The sequence below is a fragment of the Corvus kubaryi genome, unplaced genomic scaffold (genome assembly GCF_017639235.1).
Source record: "Corvus kubaryi isolate FWS band 111438036 unplaced genomic scaffold, C.kubaryi_AGA036_p1.0 37357, whole genome shotgun sequence".
Classification (NCBI taxonomy): domain Eukaryota; kingdom Metazoa; phylum Chordata; class Aves; order Passeriformes; family Corvidae; genus Corvus; species Corvus kubaryi.
In genome coordinates this window covers 11104918-11123147 of record NW_024581117.1, presented here as the reverse complement: position 1 = coordinate 11123147, position 18230 = coordinate 11104918, and the positions used below count along the sequence as shown (strand labels likewise).

Below are 18230 nucleotides of genomic sequence, written 5' to 3'. Positions count from 1 at the left end.
ATTTTAGCAGTGTTTTATGCATGCAGTAGTAGTGAATGTATGACATGATCCTCTCAAATAAAGAAGCAAGGAGTCCCACACTGGTTTTCCACTGCTTAGCTGCGACCATTTGACATCTGTCTAAATGTTGGCATTACAGATGCTCTTCTCTGCAACTGCCAATTAGGGGTGGCAGCATCAGACATTGATGGTGAAGCTCTGGCTCCAACCAAGTCTCGTTTGCTGCTGCAGCAGAAGTAGTAATTTATAGCAGAGTGCTGACTTAACCTACCTAATGAATGCTGGCACAAATCAGTTTCCCATTATGGATTTTCATCAGGAAAATAGCAAAGATGCCAGCTGCCTCTATTTATATTAATAAGATTTCTCAAGCTATTTTTGCTTCTTACCTCACTGAGATTCATAAATGGATCCAAACCTATTTATCAGCGATAGTTGTTTTGCAAACAGTATCAGAAGTTAATGAATCTCAAATGGTGATTCTCTAATGAGATATATGGCAAATCTAAATTAGACTATTTTGTCTATTCACTCGATTGAAAGCATGGAAGAGGACTTCACTCCATTTTGCCATAATCAATGGACATTAAAAACAATCTTTAAAAGAGAATCAAAGTCTATGTGTATAATTGGAAGCAACATAAAATAGGATCTAGATTCTCAGCTGGTATAAATCAGTGCTGTTTCACTGAAGTTAATGAAGTTAATTTACACCAGTTATGCAGCTGGCCCTTTGAAATCTGGACTATTTGACAGAGATACACGGTCATCATCCTGGGTACATGTAAGATTGACAAATTAGCAAGTAGCTGTGCATCAGAGCCCAGTACAGCAGCTTTTGGACTTGGATGGCTTCTGTATGACAAAAGAATGAAGCAGTAATAGAGATTTCTCCATACAGGACAGAAGTAAGCTGATGAAATCTAGATGTGCTCATCTTAAGAGAACATCAGTTGCACAGAATTAGGGCTTTTTGTGATAAACACATGACCTAGGAACAGACATGCAGATTCATTTTTAGTAATCACATAAATTAAAAGAACCTTTCCTTTTTTAAAAAGATTTTCAGTTTGTGACTCATTCTTGTAAGAAGTGTAAAGAAATTACTACATAATCTAGATTATTTTGAAACAACAGACTTACACCACTTACTCTTGGTCTTAGAAAAACTAAAATTTATTTAACAAATCATACTCTTGCATTGAAGAGTTCATATTGGTTGTGTCAAAACAAAGGAGAAAATAATCAGAATCTTTGTGCAGAATCTCTCCTGCAACAGCAACTGGGCATGTTGATACAAACTGCTGGCTGAACCATGTTGTTTCACTTTGGCAAATACATTGTTCTAGAAAGCTTGCAGTCCTATTTCCTCTTTCTTTCCAAAAGGAGCCCAATTTCTGTCATAATTCTTTCTTTTGAGGAGGGGAATTGGCTGATACAGAGGGGAAGAATTTAGAGCATCTCTGCCTTGTGTTTGTTCTCCAGGAAGAAGTTGCAGGGCTGGCTATTCTGCTGGAGATTTTTGTTGGTTTGTTTGTTTGTTTTACAGGAAGTGATGCATGCCCTAAAACAGACTTGGCACACAAGTTGCTTTGTCTGTGCTGCTTGTAAGAAGCCATTTGGGAATAGCCTGTTCCACATGGAGGACGGGGAACCTTACTGTGAGAAAGGTATGGCAATCCTGACAGGTCTGCACAGTAATCGTGTGCTTCATGTCCATGGAACGTAAGAATAGAGCAGCTGACGAACAAAATAGTATCAGTTACCCATCCAGCATGGATTATGTTTCCACTCTCCACATATTCAAGTGTTTGTGTCTCTGTATTTTGCTCCAGTTTATATGAGAGAATGGCAGAGCACTGGTCTTTGCCTCAGTGTTCACAATGCCTTCCCTCACTTCTTTCCCTTATGATACTTTCTTTTCCTACACATTTTCCCCTGTTCCACTCCACTCCGTGGTGTATTCTGCTCATCAGAAATGAAAGATTAGTCTTCTAGGGCTGCCCACAATCTCTCTCCTGAGTTGCTGGAGCTATGACCTCTGATGCTGCTGCCTCACCCTAGAATTGTTCAACCAACACTTTTGAAAAGATAGCTCTGCACAGATGTGCAACACATGGTAGTGCAGATTTTGCTTCCTGGCTGCTGCAACAGACAAACTGCTTCTTGCCAACTAAGAAAGGCAAAGGCCGTGTTTTCCCAAAATGGTACTTGCCATGCAAATGAGTTGCCTGACATACTTAGGAAGGAGTTAAGGTTTAAGTGGTATTCCCTCTGTATTCCCCTTGTGCATTCAGTGAGCTCCTGGCCTACTTCTCTCTGGTGATTCCTTCCTTATGGTTATGCAATTCAAATTTTACAAGTCAGAGTAGCTCTTAGTGAAGAGTAAAAACCATACAACATGACTGACTAAGTACCCTTTAAAACTGGATACTTTGTCATACCATCTAATGACTCTCATGAATTCCATATACCTTTGGAATTTCCACTAATATTTTTCAGTGTTAAGCCTTTCCAAATCACACTTGATAAAGTAAAGCTGTATTAATCAGCAACTGTGGGGTTTCCATAATATTCTCTCTTAATGCAGAAAGAACATTAATCCAAGCATGGAAACTTGTAACATTCCCTTGTCATTAGACTCTTTTGTACAACCATATTTGTCCTATGAATAGATTCCACATATATTAAAGCTAATTTGAAAGTAATGTGAGAAACATAACTTCAAATTCCATGGATTTTTTGTTTGTCTTCTACATTTGTGATGATAAATGTCATACTGATAGGGGTTCTGGACTGAGTTTATATTTAAATAATGAAAGAAGAGAAGGAAATTTCAGTAGGAGTGTTTCAGTAAATTTAGTAGGACACTGAACAAAAACAATCAAAACATTCATTGTCTGGAAATGTTCTATTTCTCTTGGACTTAATAGGATTACATTAAGAGTTTATTCTAAGTTTGCTTTCTTGTTTTGTTTTAGATTATATTGCTTTGTTCAGCACAAAATGTCATGGCTGTGATTATCCTGTTGAAGCTGGAGATAAATTCATTGAAGCTCTTGGACACACTTGGCATGACACCTGCTTCATTTGTGCTGTAGGTTCTACATCAAATACTATCTCACTCCTTTATACTCCTAAATTGTGTGGTAACATCAGAAAACCTGAAAGCAGGAATAACTAACATATGCTTAAGGATGCAGAGGGATGGAATTTCATTTTTTACTTGCATTTGGAGAAGGATGGGAGTAATCTTTCTTCCCCACCGTAAACTTTTACTAGAATTATGAAATTTGACCATCCTGAGTGTTTTCTAATAAAACATCTAGTTTTAGATAGTACATACAGCAGTACAAACCACTACTGCTGTTATTCTTTCCAGTGTTTGCCAAATAAAGATAGAGCAAGACTGAAAATAAATTAACACCATACTGAATAGTATAACCATAATCTTACTTACAAAGCAGTGAAGTTTGGATTTCCATGCTGAATGCTTGTTGAAACGTGCAAAAAGAAGTCTGTTTAGAGAGCATGAATAGTAATTAGCATAGAAGTTGGTCAAACTCATCAATCTGTGGTGTGCACACAGCTCTAGAGTGTGGCCATATTCCCACACTCTGCACGCAAAGCAGAAAAATCCATATGATAAACAGTACTTTCATCTGGTTCTAATACCACTGAGCAGCTCTGCAACATATTATTCCTAAGGTAATAATACCTAGAATCTCTAATTAGCTAAAAATAGTATGTTGGTCACACCAAACTGACAGTGACAATTTCTAATGTTTGTTTAAGTCTAAAATTTAGGTAGAATAGTTGAAAGTATAGAAATGTTTATAAATATCTGAAGCTAAACTAGCTTTACAAAAAAGTGTCTTGTGAAAACTGAGGTCTTTTGGAAATTCTAACATACAAACACTAAGAGAGTTTCCTTCACAAGCTAACAGCTCTTAATCACTTATAAATATTGATCACTTATAAAGGCACTTTCTCTGAATATTTAATATTCTTTTGTGCTTGTTAATTTGCCTTAGCTACCCAGTTTTCTGTGGAAGTGATAGTTTTATTATATGTTGTTAATATGCAATTCTCACAGCGGGGGTCTTTTGAAGGACCTAACTTTATTTCTTTCAGTGGGTTAAATCAAGTGCAAATCCATACATGACTCCTAAAGACTATCAAAGAAATGCATGGGTAGAAGAGCAATACAGTTGAAATTGATAGCCACATCTTTCTCCCTTTTGTTTTTCCTTAATTCTTCCTGATTGTATTTATTATTAATTCTAGGTATGCCACGTGAATTTGGAAGGTCAGCCATTCTATTCCAAGAAGGATAAGCCACTGTGCAAGAAGCATGCCCATGCCATCAATGTTTAAAAGAAGTGTTGGTAGTCAGTAATGCTGGGGTAAAACAGATGACTAACTGGGCAATCGTAAAGTTGATAACCATGGCTAGCATTTCTCTTGGTAAAAGCTGGAAGTTGGTACTTCTGAAGTTTAACTTTATCCTCTTTCGTAAATGCAGAACGTGCTTATTGCAAAGTTCATACAAAAATCTACTGAATGAACAGTCAAAACCAAATGAACTAATGAACTAGTCCATTATTAGAGCAACAGTTGGGGGAAATATTGAAATTAACTAAAACCTTAATATAAAAAGTAATGTGCAAATATAGTTTTAAGTTAACTACCCACAGCAGATTTACTGCTTAGACCACACACTGGTGTTTAAAAACAACTGGAAAACTCTGTACTAAGTCATTTTCTTTCACAGCAAGAATGAGTAAGTGCCATATGTACAGTCATCTGTAGAACCAAAGGCTTTCAAAGGGAAATAAATAGATTAGGGCTTCCTCTAGGAAAAGTGAGTGCTATTCCATTATGTTGTGGTGCTACCTCATAGCATCAGATATTTTAGATTCTTTCCAAATAGCAAGTCTGCCTTGAATCCATATGTAGCTGGGAAGCCTAGGTGACAATCCATAACAGTTTGAAAATAAAATGGTTGGGTCAGCCTTGCTAGTGCACTTGGCTTCTATGTGCACAGTAAATAATTCACTTTCAAATCATAATGGAAAAGGACAGCTGGCTTTCTCCGAATTGCTCTTACACTGAATGGAATAGAGCTGGCTGGAAAGGCCAGCTTTTAATTCAAAACCAGTTTTCCTTTCCTCCCGTGGAAAAAAATAGATTCAAACTTGCTGTGGTTTCTAATTCCCACTGATATCAGAGGGAGGTAGGAACCTCCATCTGGATCTTCAGGCTGGCGAACACAGGAGAAACACATTCATCTAGCACAACTAGGTTTGGGAGCTAGCCTGCAAAAATTCCCTACTCTATCCCACATAATTAGGAAAAAGGCATTTTTTTTCCTACAGTAAATGAATGTTGCTTAAGTATTCATAAGGCAGCAGGCACATACTCTTTATTCCTTTCCTTTGTTTAAATGCAACACATCATGAATTGTAGCAGTTTTTGCCATTGGAAAACAGCAGCTATGTTCCAACAATTAGGATAACCATCTTTTCTAACAACCATAAAGGCATCTCTCCTAATAGCTTGAGAACAACTTTCAAGTTGTTCAAACAGTTATTTATAGAACTCTATAGAAACTAGCAATACTTGTAGTACTGATAATACTTTTGAATATTTGAATATCAGTGACTTTTCTATTGGAGACAGCAGTTGTGTCTGATGGAGTTAAGATGGAAAGTCTGATCACCATTCGAGCTTTATTAACTCGTTTAAGTGAGAATTACAATGTGTGCGCTGACAGCTTGCAGTACTGACAGTTTTTAATTAGTACTTCTGAGGCTGAGGATGCTTTCTATGGGCCACATGCTGGTGCCATCTGCACCTATTTACCTTGTGTTTTGAGTAGCAAAAAATTACATAACATTGTCTGTCATGTCCCTCCCATGGGTAATGCCCATTTCATGGTAATTGGTGTGTCTTTTAAGGGATGAAAAACTATCCAAAGCTTGGGGTAGGAATAAATGAAATTTGGAGTTCTAATATAAGAGTTAAGTTAGCTGCAGGCAGTCTGCATCTTGGACAGAAATAACAACCTGAACTGCCTGTGGCAGTTTTGACATGTATGACCTGTATTTATTGAGTAGGTATGTTAGTTTTCACTGATCTTAGCAGTGATCTGCTCTGCGTTGCTACAGGGTCAGATTTTTGTATGCATGAATTATTCTAAAACACTAGTGCATTATATGCAAAGCCTTTTTTTTTTTTTCTATAAGCAAGCAAATTTTCTGTTTTCAGTTGGTGCTGGGCTGGTGTGAATATGGTTCCATAGATTACAAAATCCAAAGATGTGGCTCATAATGTTCCCCAGAAGAGTAAATCGTAATTATGGAAGTTAAATATTTTTTTACACTCATATTTGACTTCCTTAAATACATATTCACAACAGTGAGAAAATTCTACATTTCCTTTTCATTTTTCAGTGCCATTCAACAAAATGCTGTTTATTATTATCTGTTATTTGAGAGATTTCACATCAGCATACTGTATACTGAGACTGCATTGAAGATTGCCTTTAGGCAGATTTGTGTGTTGGCCGCTGACTGGGACTGGCCTCTGACTGCAACATCAGAACAGGGAGTCAGGCTTCACAGGAAGGGCTTGTGATGGATGCCTCAGGAGAATTTCATGAGGTCTTTCACCTCTGATCTGCATGTGTTTCTATGTGTGTGTCTCATTCTCCCCTCCACCTTCCCCCTCAATGTCCCTATAAGCTTCCTCTTCGCTGGCAGTATGAAGGATAAATCTTTTTAGGATCTGGCCAGAGATGCTGGGCTGCAGCTTAGGGAGTACAGTCTGTGAAAAGCTGCTGGCAGGCAGCATGGCTGGGACTGAACTCCCTCAGGTTCCCTGGGAATCTCAGACTGGCAGCTGAAGTGGCCCAGATCAGCCTGGAGTTATTGGCATGGAGTGGGGAGGGGAGGGGAGGCTGGGATCAGAGAAGGGAGAGCACCTTTGGCAGCCAGAATGTAGGGGCTCTGCAGGCCTCTGGTTGAGTGGGAGAAGGTGAGGCACTGAGGAGATGGGAAGCCCTTCCTGAGGCTGGGGTTGGAGGGGGGGAATAGCCAGGTAAGGCCAGTTTCACCAAACTGGCATGTCAGCTGGGGTGGGGCAGAGGGGGGGCGGGGTGGGGCAGCCAGGAGGACTCACTACAGTCAGGGAAAGGGCTTGAAGTAAGAAATTAGGGTACAAGTAGTTCCAAATAGCCCAGAGAGATGGTTTGAATACGTACAGAAGGGGCGAGCAAGGATCCAATCTGTTAAATTCGAAGTCTGGACTGCAGGAAAGGGAATGCAATGTACATAAGCAGAGCTGAGCTGGCTTGCAGGGTGGCAACAGTGAAAATGCAGCAGCACAGACTTCAGTGGGAGCTGTACTGGCTTGAGAGAGTCCTGAAAATTTCCTTGGGCAGAGAACCTGCACTGTAGCACATGCCCTGACTCCAGCTGGTGTCTGAGCAAGTGAGATTAAAGCTAGTTTACATATCACTATATGAGGTACAGTGGTATCTCTGAATGAAGAACAGAGATACCCTGAGGATTATCATATAATAAAAATTTCCTGTTATGACTTGTGCTGCTTCATAATGTGGTCCAAAAATAGGGAATCCACGTACCCGCCCTTGATATCTCTATTAAGATACAATTTTTGCACATATCTGAACCAGAAATTTGTGAATAAAAATGTAGCATTTTAACTTTCACAAGGGTAGAATATCACATAACTGCTGATACTCTTCTGATACATGTCACCTTTGTGATATGGAGAGGGTAAAATATATATAATAATATATATCTCTAAAATTCAAGATACGGCCTTTTAACTATCACTGAAAATAGTGTTGTACAAAAATATGCAAGATGAAAAATGTGTACTTGATCATGTTTTATGTCTTGTAATAGATACCTGGGATAAATCCTAAGTTCTTCTGAATATTTCTTTTCATTCTAATTAATGTGAGGTTTTACCCAATAAAACAAAGATACTGTACCTCTGAATGATCAATTAAAAAGATATGTATTTTATATAACTAAAAAGTGTTCAGTAACTTTTCAGTCGGAGGATTCAGAAGCTATTTTAATGCTTTTCTCTCTTTTGGTGTTCTTTTTGCAGAGCAGGGTAAATTAAATGTTTCCAAAGAAGGCCACTTTTATTATGTGGGCAGAAAAAACAGCCTTAGAACTTCTTTTTATTAGTTTTTACTGTATTGGATTCACACATTACAGATTTCTAAAATCAATTCAAAACAAGGAAAAATACTTTTCTATTGGTCCTTCAGTGGTCAGTACTTTGGGTGAAATGTTTTGCTAAAGATTACTTGTATTTATGTTTAAATAATGTGGATGTCCACAGCACTGAACACATTCATTAGTGTCTAATGCTGGACACACTAATGTTTGTTTGCAATACTCGTCTCCTGGTAGTGGATATTAATTTGTTTAGTATTTATAAACATCAGAATTTGAAACTGAGTGATTTATTGCCTGCAGTGATCATATATTAGAAGTCTAGGTTTTAAAATATTTTGACATGTTGACTTGATGCCACAAGTGCCCTTGCTTTTAGATAGATATTTTTTCCTAAGTTCCTAGTTATTTCAGAACAGAATGTCGTGTGGTTTATGAGATGTAATTACCTTGCATGGATTATCTCTGCCAACATGAATAAAACAGTCTAGTAATAAAAGCAATGTGCAAATACAGTTAAAGCTTTATGATCTGGGTATATTTATTAATATGGCATGTGAACAGCTGACAGATTTCAGCCATGTAATATCAGTAAGAAAGCATACACAAGCTTGTACTCTCTACTTCAGACTTGAAAATAAAATTTGAAAGCATTGGTTTCAACTTTATTGTATATCAGTCTTGAATATTTTATTGACCAAAAAGTGCTGTTTTAAACAAATATTAGTATGCTTAAAACATTCAGTCTGCTAACAGTACGTGTTGTAACTTAGCAAGACCTGTATAGTCCCAGACCTTATTGTCAACAAATACTGTTTATAGTAACTTTGTAAGGAGTGGGTAGATCCTGTCTTCAGTTACATGGATGCATCTACAAACAAAGTTTGACTGCGTAAGTTCAGGTAGGTGCTCTTCCATTTCTTAGCAGAAGTTATTTAAAATACACAAAATGTTTTAAACATCTTCATTGAGCTCTAGTGCCAAGAAATATGTACAAATGAAGGGATGACTTCATATAACAGTGTGTTTTATAAAACAGCCATTTCATACATTCCTGTTGCACACCTCTCAGGAATGCAGGCTTTTTAGAGATACAACTAAGTATATTACACATAATTAAGAAATTAGATGATAAATGGATAGACTTGGATTTAGATGCCATTACAAAGTATAGCATCAGGAATCACAACTTTGTGCACTTCTGATTTTATTTTACAGCCCTAATTTCCGTTTACAATTTGCATAAGGAAATACAATTGAAAAGAATGCCCAGTATTTACACAGTATTTTGTCTGATCAAAATTGCTGTTTTTCAGATTGTCTGTTCTGACCTTTAACCTTTGCACAAGACAGTGCTTCCTAAACTGTGCACTGTGATCCCTGGAGAGTTCAGTTGTTGGAACTGGGAGCAATAGAGGCATAAGCACAGCACCGTGCCAGCTGACAGGGTGGAAAAAGTGAATAGAGCAAAGTTCATTACTAAAGGACATGGTGCAAAATAGTTTGACAAGTGCTGCATTAAGGGGTTCTTACCAGAGATTCTTAAAGAGAGATTATTGCTCTAAAGAAAATGGTGATTTCAAAAGTACAGGCTTTGGCATTGTTTCCCCCTCCCACCCCAATTGTGCATCTTGAATTCAGCCAGTTTCTGTTGATTAAGAAAGGAAGGAATGTGTGAATAAGATTACTGAAACCATTATTGAATACACAATGAAATGCTTTGTTCTGCCATGCAAACCAGTGTTATGGATGAGATTCAGACTATATTCAGGCATAAATTCTGTATGCCTATGAAATATGCCCTTGGATAGCTGTTAAAATACAGTTCCTCCTTCTCTTAGGAAGATTACATCAAAAGAAAACAGTAACAAACGTGTATTGTACTAATAAGGACTGTCAGGCTGAGTCACAAGAATTTTCTCTGTAATAAAGATAAGAAGGGATTTTTTTTTTAACAAAGCTAAACTTTTGAACAAAACATTTTTCCTTTAAAAGTTTCCAGATTTTAACTGTTAGAGAATAATAAATTAGTATGCATAAAGTATCATTAATATATCTGCCTCTACTACAAAAGTATTTTCTAATCTTACTACTTCAGAAATTAGATTATTTTCATTAATGACAAAGATGTTACGGAAATTCTTCTGCTTCCACTTAGTTTTACTGTGCATAGTGTTACTGAAAAAAGAGTTGAGATTTATTTTTATTAGAAGATATAGATAAAAATACAACCTTGAATTGAATGAAGGTGATGGTTCTTCCAGTGCTTGTGGAATGAATGCTGCCTGCTACACTAAAGCCAGAAAACTTGCTGTTCTTCTAGATTTATTCTCATGGTGTATTAAAGAGGATGTTTTGGATTTTTAGGAAGTTTAATAAATATCTATAGCCATAATTAAAGATCTCATTTCAAAACAAAAGAAAGATTTACAGTGTTTAAATTATTTTAAGATCTAATCACATGTAGACTGGAAAATAATGTTGGGATCGAGGTTTAGTTTCATTTAAAGAAATCTTCATGTTGACTAATGCAGGAATTCCTGCATGCATGTATGGGACATGTATGTGGATTAAAACACTCAGAACTGAGATTCTGATTTCCTTTAGGTGGACGTGTTTCATACCTGCACTATTTGAGCCTAAATTGTTGTCATATAGTCCATTTACTATATATAGGTTAAGAATAATCCATTAATCTGAGTGTACCTTGAGACCTGGCTTTTGTTATCTGTTAGGTATTTGTGCTTTATGAAGTAACAACTCCACAATTCTGATGGCATAGGAGATGTAGGAGCAGAAAAAAGGGCATACTTTCAAAAAATATGGCTTCATATAAAAAACAGGGATTCAGGAATAAAATTTTTATTTGTGCATTATAAACAAAGACCAGGTATTTTTCTTTCACAACCAAATATTCTTCTGCTGTCCCCTGCACATTCCTTCACAGACTTTTTCTTCCTGCACATTTTTCCCTGAACTGACTCCAAGGATATTGTAAATTTCCCTGTGATTAATGCACATTAATTCCTGTTCCTTACACAGGCCTGTAAGCTGTGGGGTAAAAGGTGACAGTGGGCTGTGCTGTTCATGTGACTGTATTCAGCCCACTGCATCCTGCAAATACCAGACTTCCTGAGATTTATTGTGGATACACAATATAGATGACACTAATTGAAAGTTTCTGCTTTATTGCATGTACACTACACAGCATCTACCTCTGGCCAAAAAGTCCTTGCAAGAAATCTGACATGCTAGCCAGGGATTCTGGTTCTAGCTGTGGCCTCAAATAGAGCATACCTGAATCTAAACTGTGTGGTTATAAAATAATGACAGAGCACAGTTTGCCTTTGAGATTGTATTCCCAGTGCTAGGTGCTGCAGCAAAAGGACAACAGGGCTGTTTTGTGCATGGTGATTTAGTACTATGTACTGCAGTTTCTGGAATGGGAGCCCTTCTGAGCTGCCATTCCTCTGTTACTGCACTGTGACACCAGTCTGAATTCAAACTTGCAAAGATTTCAGGTCATTTGGCAAAATTTACTTGTTTTCACGTTGAAGGACTCCCATGTTTTCCACATGTAACTTACTCAGCTTTGTGTTAGACATCCTATAACAGATTGGAAGCAGTCTGCTGGTGCTAAGACTGTCAGACTTCTAGGACAGGAGACACTTCCTGAGAGATTAAATTCTCAGGGACAAATACATAACACATTACCCACCTTTTATAGACTTACATGGCTGGTGGTTGTTGGAGACTTCATTGACTCCCTAAGCAGTCTCAGAAGCTGCTCTCTGTTTAGAAGTTCTCTAAAAAGAAACAGTCAGTGTTAGTAAAAAGTAGATATTAAAGTTTGGGGGTAGTGTGTATCCTTAGGGTCCATATTTGCCTATTTAGTACAACTGCAAACAGTTGTTGCCCCTGTGCAATTCTCACCAAAAAAAAAGAAAAAAAGCATAACAGAGGGCTGTTACTACTCCTCCCTAACTCTGGGTAAGAATCCTCATTCCCATCCAGCTTAGGGAAATTCACTGGCACAGGAAGGTATAAATTACATCTCTCTGTGCCAGCTTCAGAGAACCTGGCCACAAATACTTCAGCTGAGATGAGTTTGTTCATTTCTTTAAAGCACAGTGAGAAAGATTGTGCTTTCTCTGATCTTGTAACTTTAAAAAATATTAATAGAACAATCTTTAAGTAAAAGGACAGTTAAGTAAATGTTTATTTTAGACCTTCATTATTAAGTACAACTACTTAAAAGTGAACAATTGCTATCAAAGAGGGCGTACGCAAAAGTAGTAAAATGAGGGTAAAATATAGGAGGGTGAAAATGCAAAGAAAAAGTAGCTTTTAGCATAACAATTAACCACCCAATCTACCCTTCCTTTATTCCTTGCAGGGTAATTCGTTGTAAGTGAATTAATGGTGAAACATTCAGTAATAGGCCTTGGTAAGGAAATAGGAGCAGTGTATCAGGATATCCTTTTTCCGCCCCAGAGAACCAATACTTTCAATTTTATATACAACGGAAGTAATTAATTGTAACACAAAGAAGCACAGCTGTGTTTCCTGATGGTCACACATGCAATAGCTGCTATTGTTTAGCATTCTGAGTATGTACAATGCAAACTGTTCAACTGCTTGGAACATTTTATATTCTCGGGATTTAATTTCTATTAGCAGCTTTTGAATCCATAGTGGCTTTTTAATATGCTATTATCTTAGATCCAATCCTGCATCCCTAATCAGGTAATTTTTTGCTGATGCCAGTGAGAGTTTATTAGGTGTAGCTGCCAAATGAGGAGATTTGCAGACACAGGCCAATTTCTCAGTGGAAGCAAAGGGAGTTACAGACTATTTTTCGGGATTTGCTTTTACCTGTATGAGTTCACCTTGTTCAAGTTACAGTTTCAGTTAATATTCAAGTATCTTACAGACTATGAGAGAAAAGCTTCATTGCTATGCCTTTAACTTCATTATATATTTTCAGACATTTTAGCTGACTGCTGGGACTGATACACAAGTATATCCTTTTATTATTCTGTAGACCTATATTATCTTGGTTTCACTAGAATATGAAAAAAGAGGTGAATGAGACTATTTTGCTGCATTTGCTCTTATTTAGTAGCAATGTAGTCATGTTTAAAGGTTTGGACTGAGAAAAAATAATAAAGTGATTAAATTATTTCATTCATTTTTTTGTATAGGATTCAGATCTGTTTCATTCTAACCAGCTTGGAAGAACAGAGCATTTTCAGTCTCATAAATGTCCATCTTTGTAAATCTCTACAGCACCCACTCCTACAGCTGCCAGAAACACATCCACTTGAATCCATGCCTCATGAGGACAAAGCTGTTATACACACCAAGACAGAAATTTTCTGTACTGAAAAGAATTCGCCTTGTGTAACAGCAGGTTTTAAAAACATTTCCGCTTTCAACAGCGCTCCAGTTTCAGGACAAAGCCTGAGCATCAGGCTTAACAGAGGAACTGTTAATACAGTGTGGGTTTGGATCTAAGGATTATTCAAACTTGTAAAAGAAACTAACAGATACCTCGTGTAAAAAAAAGGTGGAGGAACACAAACATTTAGCTTCTCTCTAAGTATTAATTAAACTTCTTTGTAGATCATTTAGCACCACTGACTGATAATTCAGAACATAAATTTTAAAATCAGCACTACACTCTAACGCTAAATACTTAATCTCCTCTGAGCAAATGAAGACTTTTGGGATTTTATGTGCATGCATCTAGGGGAGAACATATTACTAATTCTCCAAACAAACTGATATGAGTGAGGCACCCCAGTGAAGCGTCTGCTGAGCCTACAAATATTTTCCTTTTGCTTTGCTAAGGCTTTTAATGCTCTGGCTTTAAGAAAAACAAAGTAACCTGAAATGTTTCTTTGTATTTAGAAGGAGAGTTATCTCAGGGTTTATTACAACGTTGTGAGAAGACTGCAACAAGGGTTTTGTACATGGGAATCCATAAAAACAAAATCGTACAGCTCAACTAGGCACAGGAAGGAGAAACAGAAAAAGCAGCAGGAAGTTTGGTCCTTGACTGGGAAGGTGTCTCCCAGAGCAAAGTGCTCCCATCACTGCAGCCCTTTGCCACACCAGTGGAGTCAGTTCCTCCTGCACAGCTCAGTGAGGAATCAGCTCCCACCCTGCAGCAGCTGATGGGGACAGGTACAGCCATTCTGCCCTCCTTCCTCCACGGCCACCTGCACAAGGCTGAGGAAGAATCCCCTGCAGAAGCCCAAGTAACCCCAAAACACACCAAGTGCTTGAGCTGTGGGAAACTTTTCCTGTTTCCTTGTGCCCATGTTCTGCACATTGAACTGTCATTCCTTGGATTATTGCCACAGTGCTCTCCAGTGCTGCCCTGGACTCAGTTCCACACCACGCTGGTTGGACTTGAGGTTGAGCAGGGCTTGCCTCTTTACTACCACTGCTCCACTAGCATAAATTTTTAGAAAACATCTTTATTCACAGATTTGACTCTCCCTTATTGAATTAATTTTGCTTACATTTAAAGAACTTAATAAAATCCATGACTTTTTGTAAGTAACAAACAGCTGAATAAATTTTTAATCAAAAGAATATGCTTTCAAGTAAAATAATTCTGAAAAAGAGACAAAGCCAAATTCATGTCATATTAAGTGAAATAATTGTGTCCCTGGCTGAAGGGCAATATTCTTTTAATATGCAGCATGGAATATTTATTTTGGTAACAGTAACAGAGAAATACTCATCTAATTGCAAACAGTTTTCAAAAATATATTTGGACCACAGATTTAAGACATGAATTCCAGAGACTGAAGGGAAGGATGATCTACAAAGATCAAGTCCTATCACATGGCTGACTTTCTCCCTATATATACCTCTTTGTTCTTTTGATATTCAAGTTTGTAGTTCCCTAGTGATTCCAAGAATTAATAAGAAATTCCTGGAGAGGAAATAACAATGAAAGCAGCTGGAAGACTATCCAATTTTTTTTTTTTTTTAAATACAGTTCTCTTTATCATGACAGTCAGTTTTGAAGTGCTTCTTCTATATCTCATGTTAGACTTCCACATCTCATCTTGGCCAAATGTCAAATGAAGGTATGTTTATTTTCAGACTTCAGTGTTTTTTGAGTGTTGCTCAATTAACAAAATAAATACTTTGTGTTACCAAAACCTGGTGTGTCTGAGTTCTTGCAGATTCCTAAAATCCTCACCAGGTAAGATTGCTGCTGCTAACTAGCTTGCTGGAACCCTGTGCCCTTCTGAGAGCCCATCACCTAAAGTGTTCATTTTCTGGTTTAAAAAGGTTCCTCTACCTATCCTGGTAGAGATATTGGAAACATAAGTACTGCACTGTTTTGAAAGACCTCAGTATTTTCTATGGGATGTTTCATCAGACATCCATCACAATCTAAATACTTTCTAAGGTGGTTGTGATTCATCATTCTGGATTAGGATGCAGTTTGGTCTCCTGCAGCCCAAATATTATTATAATGTAGTTTGCTTTTGCAGACTTTATTTTGTGATTAAGACAAGGAGTTAACAGCACTCAATAATGCAGAGATGGGCATTACTTGCCATAGCAATACAAACTCATCCTCAGCAACAGGGACTGCCACTTGTGGGTATCTTCAGTGCCCAAGTGCCTTGAAAAGTACTGGCTGAGACAGCAATTTCTGCAATGTGTAAAGTTACCACACCAAGAACTGGATGAAAAGAGTTGATCCATTTCACAAAAAGGGTTAACTACATTTCAAGGCTAGTGGCTGTTGCTAAAATCATGCATTCTGGATTGAAATCAGCATCTAACATCTGACAAGCACTGGGCTGTATTAGCACACATTATTACTGAAGAGATGCTAGCACTAACAGCTTTGGTTCTGGTTGGGAGCACACACATGCATGTTGCATTCTTCTTCCATATTGAGTGTCTATTCTGCTGCTATAATCTGATAGTACATAGAGTGGAAGAACAGCAGACTCATATTTTCCTTTGAAATTATAAACATAAGCATAGGAGTTCTGTATTGCTTGGCATGGAAGCTGTGATTTTGTCTTTCTTGCAGGCTGGCTTTGTTTTGGACACTGACATATTTTTCTGGATGATGGTGATCGGAAAAAATTTTGTAAAAGTCTAGTAAGACAAGACCTGCATTTTTAAATGCCTATCACCACAGTATCTGGCCACATACAATTATTAGGTGTGCCTTTACCTGCCTGCATTTTAAAGGAGTCTGTGAAGGTGATAGCAAAACAAAAGAGGAAGTATAACTTCAAACCTATGTAGGATAGTACACAAGTTAAGCACTCATCTAACAATCTGTGGGTAAAACACATGTGAGGCAGAATGCAGTGCCCTCACATTCAGAGGTGACAACTCTGGAGTGGAGTACACAACATTTACAAGTCCTATCTGATATTACCATGCAAAAATGGAGCTACACTGTGGAGAGGTCAACAAAAAAAGCAAGCCCATGTTTCCCGCAATACAGGCACATGTGGCTATTTGGCACCAATAAGCCAGATTGCTTCCCAACTGGTTATTCTCTAGAAACAGTTTATCTGGGCAGGCATCTCCACACCAGCAATTACTGGTGTGTCCTGAAGGCCTAGAGAGTGTTTTGGTGTGCAGCAAAGGGAAACTTGAGTAAGTCTGTACGATCCAAGTGATCTTCATTTCCCCCTGTAGCTGGCTTTGCGTGGCAAGTTCTTGATGCAGAGTAACCAAGTGACAGGACAGGTGAAAGGCAAGAGCACATCAGCAGCACAACTGCTGTCACATGGTTGAGTGAAGGATTAAAATCAGCAGCCCAGGTGGGAGCCGTGCAGCCTCCCCAGCACATGACACTGTCACTGGAGCTCCTTCTGCACTGCTGCTGGGAGACCTCACTTGAAGACAGACAGACAAATTATTACTTTTCCAATTTGTCCTAATGATAAGGAGCTTCAAAATACAATGCAAATCATGGCCTTCAGCATCCTTATCAGCAAGCAGAGCAGCTCATTGCAGAAGTTATAATGTATTCCAATCTAACTAACTGGGCATATTTATTTAGATACAGGAAATGGAAAAAGCAAACAAACAATGCTGTCCTTTGCAATGGAACTCTATCCCTCCTGCGGCACTGCAACGTCAGCTTTCCCAGAACTATTTTTCCACGAAGCTGAAAGGCCCATGTGAGTCCCTCATGTTTCCCTACGCTGCTGCCACCATTGCCTGCTCGCCGCCCTCCCCGGCGCACACGCAGCCCCCTACAACTCCCATCACAGCCGCTCCGGCAATCCTCCACCCCACCTGCTCTGTGAGTCCTGGCAGCAGGTCCGCTTTCCACGGCACCAACCCCACCAGCACCTGGACGGAGCTTCCCGGCCCTGCAGCCAAATGCAGCCGCAGCTGCTTTTCTCGACCCTCTTCAAGGCCAGCAGTGCTTCCATGATACCGGCTTGGCCACTTTTTGCCCTCACACCTTCCTGCCCTTTCCTAGAGGAGCTTCTTCACGGGGAAAGCGCTGCTGGGCGGCGGGGCAGGATAACGCCCGGGCCCGGGCGCCCAGCGACACGCTGGCCCGGGCTGCGGCCCGCGCTCCCGCCCGCGGAGGGGCTACTGGGGAGGAAAAGCAGGCCCGGCCGGCTCCTCCCGGCCAACTTTTCTTCCCGGGGACCCCCGCCAGCCCTCCCGCCCATGGCACGTGCTGACGGACGGGCGGGGGTGGCGGGCGCGCTCCCGCCTCCCCGCGGGCCCCCGCCGCGCGCGCGCCCGGCTGCAGTGATTGGAATCCGGCTCGTTCCCGCCCCGCCCCGCAGGGACGCGCCGGGAGCGCCTGCCGGGACACGGAGCCTGCGCCGAGCCCGCGCCGCGCCGTCCCGCCCTCCCCCGCCCGACACGCACCCGCCTTCGCCCCCGTCTCAGCGGAGCCGTCGGGGCCCCGGGAACGGCCCGCGGAGCGCGGCGGGGAGCGGGCCCCCTCCCCCTTCGCCTGCTGTCCCCGCGCGGAGGATGAGG

At 39.6% G+C, this 18230-nt stretch overlaps 1 protein-coding gene and 1 long non-coding RNA gene across 10 annotated transcripts in view; one reads left to right on the top strand and one right to left on the bottom strand.

Moving 5' to 3' along the window:
• The window catches only part of LDB3 (LIM domain binding 3), a 110168-nt gene extending 101281 nt beyond the window's left edge, over positions 1-8887 (top strand). For all 9 annotated transcript variants that reach the window (XM_042033272.1, XM_042033269.1, XM_042033274.1 and 6 more), the window contains 3 exons: positions 1550-1670; positions 2982-3097; positions 4288-8887. In XM_042033272.1, coding sequence (XP_041889206.1) covers positions 1550-1670; positions 2982-3097; positions 4288-4377 — 327 coding nt within the window. In that variant the 3' untranslated portion in view covers positions 4378-8887. The remainder of the gene's footprint in view (positions 1-1549; positions 1671-2981; positions 3098-4287) is intronic.
• On the bottom strand, positions 8877-18224 carry LOC121667090. The gene is made up of 2 exons (XR_006016906.1): positions 9753-18224; positions 8877-9090 (listed from the first exon to the last, which is right to left on the bottom strand). It is a non-coding gene; the product is annotated as an uncharacterized LOC121667090 (long non-coding RNA).
• Positions 18225-18230: the final 6 nt, after the last annotated feature.